We start from the raw sequence: 12,604 nt of genomic DNA, 5'->3' as shown, positions 1-12,604 counted from the left end.
CTGCCTGTGGAGTCCATGGTGTGTGAGCCGTGGTTGGACAGGAAGCCAGGTGTAGCGCGGTGCAGACGCTCCGCTGCCCTGTCGTCTCTAAATATAAAGGCAGCTGTGGGCGGCCAGCTGAAGGCTGAGCAGCGAGGCAACAGCGCAGACGCTAAAACGTCCCCCACGAGCCCCCACGAGCCGCCACAAGAATTGACTTGACACGCAGGTGAGGAACTTTTCTCTGGGCGTTACAGTAAGCTGCTCACAACTTTCTGTGGTCGCGTATTCTTCTCTCCAATGAGACAGTATTACTAGTGAACAGCACGTTTATGAAGGTGGGTTCTAAAATGGGCATCCCACGACTTAGTGCGAGTGCTTTAAGTTGGAGAGTTTAGGCATGGAGCCGGTCCGTCAGTTATTGGCTTCCGACCAGCAACAATCTAAAATAATCTCCTATGGAGTCTCTGATGTGACTAGCAGGCTCAGTTTCAATGATCCCAGTAGGCACTTCGTAGCGTTATATGTCTGCTACATTTGTGCTGACATGCGGGTTTTCGTAGATTTTATTTGTTATTGATCAGACAGTGTGACCTTTAGTAACCGGCTTAGGTTCCAGGAAATCCTGCTGGCCTTTCACCCACTTTATTCCGGGGTCCTGAGCTGGGCCGGATGTCCCAGAAAAAAGCGGCCTGATCTGAGTGAGTGGATGCCTGTAGTGCCGAGTGTGTCAGTGAGTGGATGGAACCCACGGCACGCAGCATGAAGCTAGCTGAGCTGCTGAGCTAATGGCTGTGTGAGCAGCAGTGGACGGAGCGCAGAGGCAGGCTGGCTGTTGATGTGAAGCCACCAGTAAAGCTGAGCTAACACAGCTACTCCAGCAGCTAGCTTGTTCTGTGGCATCACAAGCCGGCCGGCCTTTATGCTAACAGCAGTAAATGCAGCAGCTCTCCTCTCATTCTCTTGTTTCCCTGAAAGCCACTCAGAACACAAGCCCAGTGGGCAGAACTCTAGGAGCGTATGCGAGCCTGTCAGTTTTACTTCTGTGTGTTCATCCTCGTTTACTCATTAGGAGTCAGTGGATAAATCCCAATTAGGTGCTTGCTGATATTTTCATATTGGTCTCACGTAAAGCCGGAATAATCCTCATCATGAAATCCTTCCTCCACATGTTTAGGATGCCGGGATCAGCCTCCAGTAGCTGCTTTGGACCGTGGCCCAAAGATGTGGGGGTGATTGCCATGGAGCTGTACTTCCCATCCCAGTACGTAGATCAGGCTGAGCTGGAGCAGTTTGATGGCGTGGCAGCCGGCAAGTACACGGTGGGCCTGGGACAAGCTCGCATGGGTTTCTGCTCAGACCGCGAGGACATAAACTCTCTGTGCCTGACCGTGGTCCAGAGGCTGATGGAGAGGAACGCCCTGTCCTACGACTCCATTGGCCGGCTTGAGGTTGGCACGGAGACCATCATCGACAAGTCAAAATCCGTCAAGACGGTCCTCATGCAGCTCTTTGAGGACTCTGGCAATACAGATGTAGAAGGGATTGACACCACAAACGCTTGTTATGGGGGTACTGCTGCACTCTTCAATGCTGTTAACTGGGTGGAGTCCAGCTCATGGGATGGTATGGAAAAATCTTTCATCAAAATAGTTTGATTACTTTCAGTGTCCTAGTTTGTTCTTAATTAATATCAGAAGTACACACGATGCCATGCTATGTCAGGAAATGAATTCTCCATCCCAAACTATAATATCGCAGTAATATTTAATCAGTTACCAGACAAATCACAATATTTCAGATCATGGCACCAATGAATCGTTTCTTGGCTTAATTATAAGTAAGCTGTTCTTAATTCGGTGAATTTAGTTAATTAGCCAAGTTTTGGTATTCTTACTGACTTTATGAATGACTCTGTTTCCAAATAAAGTATTCTAGTGTCTTGTATCCAGAGTAAAAATTCAGAGAGCAAATAGTTAAAAATATATACCTGCTGTATATGTTTTACATATACATTTTAGATGATGTTTTACATAAAACAAATGCATCTTAGGGTAGTATAATGAATTCTTTAATTAGGTGCATATTTAGCTGTTTTGTACCAATCTCACAGGGAGTGAAAACTATCAGCGTGGTTCAAACTTGTTAAAGTTGCACTCATCCATTATGTTTGCCCTGTGCAGGACGCTACGCCCTGGTTGTTGCAGGGGACATCGCTGTCTACGCCACAGGAAGTGCTCGGCCTACGGGGGGGGCCGGTGCTGTGGCCATGCTCATTGGGCCTAATGCTCCTTTGGCCTTTGAAAGAGGTCGGTTCACTTACCTTTCACTCACTATGAAGGATGCTGGCATGGCAACAGGTCTGTCAGAAAATGTGTTCATGCAAACTCGTTTAAATCCTGCAGGGCTGCGGGGAACACACATGCAGCATGCGTATGACTTTTACAAGCCAGACATGGTGTCAGAGTACCCTGTGGTGGACGGCAAGCTGTCCATTGAATGCTACCTGAGTGCCTTGGACCGCTGCTACTCTGTGTATCGCAACAAAATCCATGCCCAGTGGCAAAGAGGTGGGTTCAAGCTGAGTCGGGCTGTTTAGCGTATTCAGATTCCAAAGAGGCTCATTTAGACTCAGCTTAATGTTAAATAAGGATCAAGGTACAATCAGGAAAGTACAATGTCACAACAGATTTGATGAAAAGCTCAACAACTGAACATCCCTAATAATAAAAAAATAAAAAAAAACACTTCTGAAGAATCTCAATAATATTTTGGGAACCTTCTTCCATCTAGAGCTCTGGCTACTGCTTTTGTAAGTGTTTTTATATTTATTTGACTTCAAAACGTCCGGAGGTGACGGTGATGCAGGAGTTAGGGATTTCGTCCGTCCTGCTCCAGGGCAGCTGTGGCTACTAGCATAGCTCACCACCATCAGGTGTGAATGTGTGTGTGACTGATTGTGGTGTAAAGCGTTTTGGGGTCGTCTGACTTGTTAAAGCGCTATATAAGTACAAGTCATTTACCATTTTACCTTTTTGGTAGAAACAAGACTCTTCTTTCTAAGAGATTTCTTTTGCTTGAGATTCACTTCTGAGGCCCATTGGATGTTGCAGCTTGTTTAAAGTCTGAAGCTGAAGGCAAACCGCAGCTCAGCCGGAGAGAAGCCTTCATGACGCCACACATTATCTGCTGTGATAGTTGTTATCTGCAGGAAGAATTGGGCAAATCACAGTTTGGCATGCTACTGGAGCGCTCCCTCTTGTGGCCACACAAAGAAAGTTCAAGTTTTTAATCCAATAAAACTATTCCTTGTGTTTTTCTGACAGAAGGTTCAGACAAGCACTTCAGCCTGGACGACTTTGGGTTTTTAGTCTTCCACTCTCCGTACTGCAAGCTGGTCCAGAAGTCTTTGGCTCGACTGATGCTGAATGACTTTCTGAACCACCCCAGCCCCAACACAGAGACAGGACACTTCGCAGGACTGGACCCCTTCAGGTACTAGCAGAGTACAGCCGTTGCACTGTAGACAGGGTTCTGCTTCTTTCTAAAACTGCAGGGTAGCTTTAACAGGCTACAATATAGACACAATGTGGCTCAGTGTGGTTGTGGATTTGGAAAGTAGCTTGTAAGAAAGTTGCACTGGGAGTGCGCCTCAACCCATATACAGAGGCCGTGGTCCTCGACATGGCTGTCCTTGGTTCCACTTCGGCTCGTAGACTTTTGCCACATAAGGCAAGACAAATTTATTTGTATATAGCACATTTCAGTACAAAGACAATGCAAAGTGCTTTATATGATTAAAATATAGGAATATAAAAACAGAATAAAAGCAAGTTGGACTAAAATGTAGAAATGCCTTCCCCTTCCTGCCAGCCTACTTTCATTAAAGACCACTAGTGCCGCAAAAAAGGAAAAAAAAAACCAAATCAAGTTGTTGTGGACATCAGCCCCTAATGACATGAGAATATCTGCTTTTAAATATCTAAATGCACCTGAAAGTCAAACGTTAGACATCAAAGAGGGATGATTTGGTATGTTACAACTGGACTTGTTAGAAATGGATGCAATCACAACTTATTACTAAAAATCACAAGGTTACCGTATTCTTAAGACTATAAGGCGCACTTAAAATCCTTAAATTTTCTCAAAAATGTATAGTGTGTCTTATAATCCGGTGCACCTTACTTATGATTACCAATGAAAAACTGACCGATTTTACGTGGTAGAATATACTCAATCAGTTAAAATGTGTAAGTCCATCTCTGGTTGACAACAAAGCCGCTCTGCTCAATGGATATCCGGAGCATTATGGTGCTCTGTGTCACTACCTGATTGGACCCCTGAGCTGTCTACAAGACTGCCTGACTGTAATGTCTAAACTAGAGGTGCATTCATGTAAAGGCCCCCACATACTCTGGTGTACTTCATTCTGCAGAGGCGTACTTGAAGCGTACTCAAGGCAGACTCTGCACAGACGGGTACGAGCAGAACTCAATTTTTATGACCGTGTACGCGGTGTAACACTATAAACTTGTCGGCAGCAAGAAGTCTTTTTAAATCAAACTGTTTTATATGTGACACCGAGCTTGATACACTGAGCTGCTGTAAGCAGACGGTCACAAGGACGCGCAGCATCACAGTCTCTCTCTGCTCTCACTGACAGGTGGGAGCCTGCTGGAAAAGAAATGGCTCTAGGTGCTCAGCTAGCTAATCACACATTTTACCATCTGTTCTTCTGATACGTCCCACTGGCAGAAAGTGAGGCAATTGTAGGAATTTGCCACAAGAAATGTAGTCAATAGTACGCTCAACTATGAAGGATAAAACGTCCACAGAGAGTCAGCGTGGAGTCCACTAAGCTAACAGTATGCACAGAGTACAGCCGAGTATGTGGGAGCCTTTAGGCAGCCCATGCCCGGAGTACATGCTAGCAACAATACACCTAGTAACTTAATTCAATGTAAAAGTTGCATTTATTTTGGCCTAATGTTAGAAACAGGGCAGTGTAGTCCATCTACTCTGTCCTCCTGACAGAGACGGATAGAGAGCTGTGGACGTGAAGGGGCGGAGTGATATTACACACTTGGGAAGAATATTTAGTGCTCCTTATAATCCGGTGTGGCTTATGGCCTGAAAAATACGGTTTGTTGTGTTCCAGACTTTAGTCCAGCTAATGGCGGTACGTCAATGTTAATCCTTTAAAGACAAGTATGGAGTATATTTAAGATTTCCACGCTTGATTGCCTGCGTACTGTCAGCATCCCTCCAGAGTGGTGATGTTAAAGTCCTGTGGTGGTGGGAGGATGGCTTTTTGGACATTCCACACTCTCTGTGGCTAACGCAGAGTGAACCTTTGGTTTCATAGTTTAAACACAGGCTAAAAATGGATTGAGAACTTTCATCAGGAAAAGTATAAGAATTTGTAAACTGCTAGAAACATAAATTATGTTTAGCAGATTAGAGTGGACATGGAAGGCGGTGTTAGAACGCTGCGTGAAACTTTTTTTGCGTTTGTGTGTTTGCTCGGCAGAGACGTGAAGCCAGAGGAAACGTACTTCGACAGGGATGTGGAGAAGGCCTTCATGAAGGCCAGTGCAGAGCTGTTTGAGAGGAAGACCAAGCCGTCGTTGCTGATCTCCAATCAGAACGGAAACATGTACACGCCCTCTGTGTATGGCTGCCTGGCATCGCTTATAGCAGAGTAAGTCCCACTGGCTGCTGGCTGCCCAACTGCAGTCACACCTCCAGTCCATCCGCCAATGCTCCGAAAAACACAATCTTTTAGATCAAATGTTTTACAACCAAGTCTTTAACATGAGCTCAGCTTTTAAATTAGTATGTGAATGAATGCAGTGCATTGCACATGTTGTACATATTCTTTGCTGTACCTTTATTCTCTTCTCAGTCACCAGCTATTTCCTCTAAATGTAGCGGTTCTGTTAGGGGGCATTTATTTTGACAGTTATGTACAGGATCTAAGGAATATTGCTGAGTTGTTTATGTATCGTCTCACTAACCATACCTGAGCTCAGAAGCCTCATAGAAGCCCATGGCTCTGATGGTACCAGCACACGGTCCAGATCCATTCTGACGTCACTTAAAACAGCAGAGATGCCTTGATGTCATCGTTTGGATTGGTAGAGGAAACCCTTTGTACATGGGTTAAAACATGTGAATGAGATGAGTGGCTGGATCTGGTGAGCTGGGCCATAAACCTCCAGTGATGGTTGTCATGAGAACCTTTCTTGTCTCTGTGTTGTAGACACACAGCGTCACAGCTAGCAGGACAGAGGATTGGAGTGTTCTCCTACGGTTCAGGGTTTGCTGCAACTTTGTATTCTCTGAGAGTCACCCAGGACCACACCCCTGGTGAGTCAGTCTGGACTTTGCGTTACAGTGTCGTCAACCAGCAGAAACTGATGATTGTGTGTTTTGTCAGGATCTGGACTGGACAAACTTGTCTCCAGCCTGAGCGACCTGAGGGTCAGACTGGACTCCAGACAAAAAGTCCCGCCTCCAGTTTTTTCTGAAAGTATGAAGCTGAGAGAGGAGACCCACCACTTAGGTTTGTTGCTGCTTTACCTGCTGCTAATGTCCTTCAAATCAGAGTTTAATAAGAATATTCCACATTTGGACATCTTTACAGGTTACAGCCTCAAAGTCTGATGTATTTCACTGGGATCGTATGGAATATGCTAGCACGCAACTGTGGAGGGGACTGCAAAAGATATCTATTACACTCTACAAAGGAAAGGGTGAAAGCTGTTTTGCTGTGTAGAAGCGTTGTTAGCTGCAGGGCATGCTGGGTATGCCTCTACCAGCTCTTCAAACAACACTTTGGTTTTTCTCACTCTTCTTTGCAAGATAGCTCAGGTTGTGTAATATTGGATGGAGAGTGTCTTGCCAATGACGCCCATTTGGGATTTAGCCTGGACTTTGACTGGGCCATTGTAGCATGGAAGCTGCTTTGTCCTAAACTGTCTGACTCTAGCTCTGGTTGTCCTGCAGGAAGGTGGAGCTCCACCCCAGTCTCAGGTCTGCTGCAGCTTCTAACAGGACTCTACCTACCTCAGGCTGTTCCTGTCAACTCTGACCGCTTTCCCTGTCCTTCCCCACCACACCATGTTCTACCTTTGTAATGGCGTGTGCTCAGGGTGGTCTTCAGTGTTACCTTTTTTTTTCATACGGAGTTTGGCCTCCGTATGACCAGAGCACGTTCCACGTTAGTCCTACATGGCTGGTGGGAACATGTGAAAAAGGCTTCTCTTGACATTTTATAAGCACCGTTTTTGTTTTTTTTGTTTTTTCTGCTCAGATTTGTGGAGTAATATGTAGCTGAAGGGGTGTGAAGAAACTGAAACACACCTATCTTTGCTTCTGCTTTAGACTGAGCTTAGTGACTGAAAGAAAGAAAGTTCTCGTGTCCAGAAAGTCCGCTTACCTCTGATTTTAGCCTGTTTGCTGTTGCCGGATAACTGAGAATTTGCACAGGCGTCTTTTTTAGGTGCATTTGTTATATAAAGTATTGAATTTATTATATAAGACACGTTGAAGGCCTCTGAACATCGTCTGTGTCTGCAACCTTAGTGGGAGCTCTCCATTGTGCGTGTCACAGGTGTGGGCGTTATGGCCTTTAAAATAAAACATGGTATATTGTGATAATGATAAAAGTGATAATAAAGGCTCCTTACAGCTTCTTGCAGTCTTTTTTTTAGGTCACAGTATGGCTGTGACTGCAGGTCACATTATTTATAGCCCTATAAACACAAATGCTCTGCTTAAAATATATATTTAATAATGTAACACATTAAAGCTTCCGCGGCCACAAGAAGAATTGGGTTTAGTTTCAGCCACTTGGCTTGCTGTTTGATGAGAAGAAATCAACATTGGATTGATGTAGCTTTGCAAAATCTAACACAAAGCATAAGTGGATTAATTTGTTCTGTTGTCATTCATATCCACAGCCAGCTATGTCCCTCGAAGCTCAGTGGAGGATCTGTTCCCAGGGACGTGGTATCTGACACGAGTGGATGACAAACACCGCAGAGAATACAAGCGCAGACCAGTGGATGATGAGCTGCCGGCAGAGCCAGAGCTGGCTCGCTCCAGCACCGCCTCTGAGGTACAGGACCAATCAACTCTCTGATTAACCTCCATGGCCTGTGATTGGCTGACGTTTAGGGTGTGTTTCCACCACATCAGCCACCACCACATCTGAATAAGGCGGGTAGAAGTCTACGGTAAGAGGGGGGGGGGGCTTTCTGGATTGACTCTGAGCTGGACGTTCAGCGGCAGAAAACCAGACAATTCTCATTGGCTGAGTGTTTGTTTCAGTCCTCTATTTCTCTGTGGCTCATATTTTCTTTTAACTTTATGTTTCTGACTGGACTTCAGTAGTTTTGTTTGCCAACACAATGTTTAGATCCAACCACCCACGCTGAAATTCACTGTTTCACAGACACAACCTTTTGGATGTTTAGCATCTCCATGGATATCCAGAGATGCCATTTTTCAGAGAGTTTGGTCTTTAAAGTTACGTTATGTTTTCCAGCTGTTCTGTTCAGAGATAAGTGACACCTGCTTCATTTGATCAGATCTTTGATGTGGGAATTATTCATTAATCAGCGGGGATAGGACAGCCAGTTCGTTAATCAGAGAGCGGAGTTTTCCAAAGAAACAAGTGGTGCTGATGTTGTTGGTGGTCTGGTTTGTTTTCACAGCACATCCCCAGTCCAGTCAAGAAAATGCCTCGCATCCCTGGAGCCGTGGCTGGCCCTGAGGCCACCAGCAGCAAATGAGAGCATCAGTCTCCCGTCAGTGGCCGGACCCAACAGCGGGAAGAAGTGGACAACCAGACAGTAGTAGAGCTCAACTGAACAGCAAGACCAGCCAGAGTCATCCTGAGTCTGTTGCAGTTGTTCTGCTGGAGACAATCCAGAGTAATGCCATCCACATCCATCAATCCCTGCTTCTCAACGTTACACGTTCAACTTTTTAACAGACTTCTTTCAGTGTTTTAGTTTCTTTAAACCTTTTTTTTTTTTAAAGTCCACTTTTGAATGTATCTCAGCTCTGCATCAGTGCAGATGTGATGGTTATGTTTGGGAGGAGAGCAGAAAACAGCCTGCATATCATGCTGCCATCGCTCAGCCAATTTGAATAAATATAATTTATTTTACCGCTGATTTGGAAAAACAAAGGGAGTCAAGTGAAAGATATTGCCTTGGTAACGCAGCTGGTGATGCTTTTCACTGTGAATTCATTACCTTTGTTTAAAGTTTTTATTTTTTTTATTTCTGGCTTCCATCTTGTGACTTAGAGCAACAGACCAGGAACCGTTCTGTCTGTAAGAGGCAGAAATCCTGCTTCAGCTGGTGGCTTTATTCAAACTCACATTGACTGATGTAGCCATGAAACCTTAAGAGCCAATGTGTGATGCTGCATTGTGTAGGTGGCCATGTTAACTTGATCTAACATGGTCTCCAGCTGTGAATTATTCCAGAAACAGCAAGAGCAGCACCAAACAGATCAGTCAAAGACCTTCCATGCTTTCAGCTTGCTGTTGGATTCTTAACATTTTAGAGACTTCTTAAAACCTGATCACCTTTTAGTTCAAGCCAATATCTTTCCACAAAATCTTAGCATCGTGTTTCAAAGTGTCAGTGCATTGACTACGAGGCATGTTCTACAGTACAACACTGCTGTTAACCAGGCAATAACAGCGTCAGCCCCCCCCCCCCGATGGTCTTTGAGTTAGGTTTGAGTTTAGTGGACGGAAGCTGGGTTTTTATTTTCTGCTTCTGTTCAGTTAAGCTGCTGATTCTACTGAGGTGGAACAGCTACAACAGGACACAGGTGCATTACCATGTTAAATGTTTAGTCGTCCTATTTGATTTATATATAACCGACTTGATTCCAATCAAATACTTTCAGCTTATTCAAGTTTTCAAGGTACATGCAGCCAAAATTGTGCCCTCTTCTGGGCCAGAAACAAATCATATCACAGCACCACTTTAAATTTCAGTTTAGCCCCAGTAATTGACCAAATGCTAAATAAAAGGCCTAAATAAAAGGTGTGTGATGCACAGGGCCAGGGAAGGACTGAGCAGTTGGTGCTTTGTTAAAATGTCTGTCAGTTGCTGCAGGACAGGCGACAGCCTTGAAACGGTGCTGCAGTAGATGGTTGCTCCAGCTCAGGACAGCTGGGAGGCTTGATGTTAAGGTGACTTCCACTTAGAGAAGCCTTACAATAAGCACATGTGAAGTGCAAACTGTACATATTATAAAGATTTTCATTCAATAATGTACAGATCTATTCTTTTAAACTATAAACTCAAATCGGTTTCAGAGCTGTACCAGCTTTAGTGTCATTTTGAGTCCTCTATTATGTACATGGCGTGCTTGTGCTGCCTGGCTCAGAGGTCACATGATCCTTTCCAGCGTTAATGGTTGCACTCTACACGTCACGATTATTTATGTCATGTAGATATGAATGTATCAGGTTAATTACATCAGCTATTTGTGTAAACATGGAGAGTAAGAATAAAGGAGAATGGAACGTGTATCTGTTTAATTCCTTTTTTTGAAGAGAACGTTCAAACCATATTTTCACCGCATACCTCGGGGTGTTCTGGAGGATGTTCATCTCCTTCAACGAGTCCATACATGCAGAATTTCTTAGACTTTTGACTTCCATCCAGGAAATTTCAACAACGGCCTTTGTGTTAAGATAAGCTTTGATAATAAGTAATAAGACAAATAGCAAGGTTCTATCTTCAAACTGAAAGCAAGACAAGTCAACACTTGTTGAAATGATGTGACATAAGAAATGAACTGATGTTTTTTTATATGTCATGTTTTCTTTCCTGGAATACAATACAAAGGAACTGCCCTACTTATGTTAACTTTAGTAAATGAGAAAGACTAACAGGCTTCAAAGTAAACAGGCATGGATATGTTAACTATGTATTGTTGTGGGTTGTTGGGTGGAGAATAAAGGAACAGTAAAAACACAGTGTCATTGGGTTGTAATGCATCAGCCCAAGCGCTAATCCTACATCTGGGAGATTTAGGCCTCTCCATCCCATGAGACCTCCGTCAGTAGCCCAGAACCCATGGAACCCCCAGGCCAAGCTGGAGCTTTCCATTTATGGGGCATGCTCACTATCCCTGTGCCATTGGAGTATGGCCTTTTACAGAGGATCTGAAGAAGCTTGTGACTGGAGATGCTGTGGTGTTGATTTACAGTCTTGTAAAGAGGATGCTACACTACTGTATTCATCAATAACGAATCCAGAGGACTCCAGAGATCAGAGCCAGCATTCTTGTTAAGCTTTTCTAAGTCACTGATTCTGATGCTGCTATCCCATTGGATGATGGCAAAATTAATCATACTCTCCACAAGAAACTTATGGAAGCAGCTGCAGCATCTTGTTGCAAACAATGAAAAACCTACAGTTCTTCAAGAAGCACAGTCTGCCTAGTTCCCTCTTGTATATATGACTTAACTGTTGTGTCTCCAGACCAATCTGGTGTCTAGGTGGACACCAAGCTTTTTGGTCCTCCACCTCCACATCTTTTGTTATGAACATAGTGTTTGGCATACTTCTGTTTCCCCTGATATCTACAATCATCTCCTTTGCTTTGTTTCCATTTACAGTGAGGTAGCTGTTTCCAAACCATGCCATAAAGAGATCCTAACCCTATCCCTACAGGCAACCTGGTTGACAGACTTAACAAACTGATTTGATGAACCAGTATACACAATAATACAGTTTAAGTCATTGTATGTTGCATTGTATTATTTTATATTTTCATTTGAATTTGAAATATCTTTGATTTTTTTTTTTAGATACAGCCAATAAATAATGTGAACCTGTATCATAACGTAATAACCTCTAAGTAAACCTGTTGTGAATTAGGATGATTGTGGACTGGCATATTTTATTTTATTTTTTACAAATTTTTATTCAAAAAAAGAAGCTGTTTCAATGTTACACTTTTTTGAAATCACTTTTTCAGCTGTAGAAAACAGCCGCTCACACGGCTCAGATGATGCTGGAGTGCAGAGAAATTGTAATGAAAGATGGAAGAGGTTTGGACAGCCTGTCTTTTGTTTTTTTCAGTATATCACAGGATCCTGGGACCCTCTGCCAAGTAGCTGTGCACCTCCTGGGTGGCATCAGCTGTGGCACAACGAGGGAACGCTCTCAGTTCTGAACTATTTCTTTGTGCTGCTCTTCATTTTTATGCCAACGGATGCTTTTTAATAACGTAGCAGACGCAGAAAATCTTTCAGAGGCAGCTGTATGTTGTGCTGTCAGAAATGTTACTCAGTTATAGTTTAGAGGTGTTCCAGAATGAAAGCAATAATTTATTCTGTATCAAATGTTGGCACTTCCAGCTCAAATTTTCCATTCCATATAGCCTATATGGTTAATATAAGGTGAGGTTGGCACAAATCAAACACCTACAAGACAATCAGTGTCAATTCACTTTTAGAAGGATTGGTGAGCAATGGCAAAAAGATGAACAAATCAGTTATTTCAACAACCCACACCATCCCGTCATTAAATGCATGTGTTGAATATAGCCAATCAATGCTTTAGTTGACTGCACTTCATCA

The 12,604-nt window shown here is 43.6% G+C and overlaps 1 protein-coding gene across 4 annotated transcripts; it reads left to right on the top strand.

The window, feature by feature from the left end:
* Nucleotides 1–10,541, top strand: hmgcs1 (3-hydroxy-3-methylglutaryl-CoA synthase 1 (soluble)). 4 transcript variants are annotated; one of them, XM_012851818.3, is made up of 11 exons: nucleotides 1–169; nucleotides 564–585; nucleotides 1,157–1,605; nucleotides 2,163–2,288; nucleotides 2,385–2,549; nucleotides 3,306–3,474; nucleotides 5,510–5,680; nucleotides 6,242–6,348; nucleotides 6,419–6,544; nucleotides 7,944–8,101; nucleotides 8,700–10,541. In XM_012851818.3, the coding sequence occupies exons 1-11, from the start codon at nucleotides 16–18 to the stop codon at nucleotides 8,775–8,777; spliced, it is 1,725 nt and encodes a 574-aa protein (XP_012707272.1). In that variant the 5' UTR covers nucleotides 1–15; the 3' UTR covers nucleotides 8,778–10,541. The 4 variants fall into 4 exon arrangements, with proteins under 4 accessions (XP_012707272.1, XP_021165869.1, XP_012707271.1 ...); XM_021310194.2 differs by lacking the exon at nucleotides 564–585 and having other exon boundaries at nucleotides 26–208; nucleotides 3,309–3,474; XM_012851817.3 differs by lacking the exon at nucleotides 564–585 and having other exon boundaries at nucleotides 27–208.
* The last annotated feature ends 2,063 nt before the right edge of the window (nucleotides 10,542–12,604 follow it).

The sequence above is a fragment of the Fundulus heteroclitus genome, unplaced genomic scaffold, assembly GCF_011125445.2.
Source record: "Fundulus heteroclitus isolate FHET01 unplaced genomic scaffold, MU-UCD_Fhet_4.1 scaffold_64, whole genome shotgun sequence".
In the NCBI taxonomy this organism is placed as follows: domain Eukaryota; kingdom Metazoa; phylum Chordata; class Actinopteri; order Cyprinodontiformes; family Fundulidae; genus Fundulus; species Fundulus heteroclitus.
The sequence above is the reverse complement of the archived record's forward strand: the minus strand, read 5'-3'. Positions and strand labels throughout refer to the sequence as shown.

Coding starts and splice junctions, on each gene's coding strand:
- hmgcs1 (XM_012851818.3), top strand. CDS start 16: ATGGTGTGTGAGCCGTGGTTGGACAGGAAGCCAGGTGTAGCGCGGTGC. Junction 1,606..2,162: donor GGAGTCCAGCTCATGGGATG/GTATGGAAAAAT, acceptor TGCCCTGTGCAG/GACGCTACGCCCTGGTTGTT. Junction 6,349..6,418: donor CACCCAGGACCACACCCCTG/GTGAGTCAGTCT, acceptor GTGTTTTGTCAG/GATCTGGACTGGACAAACTT.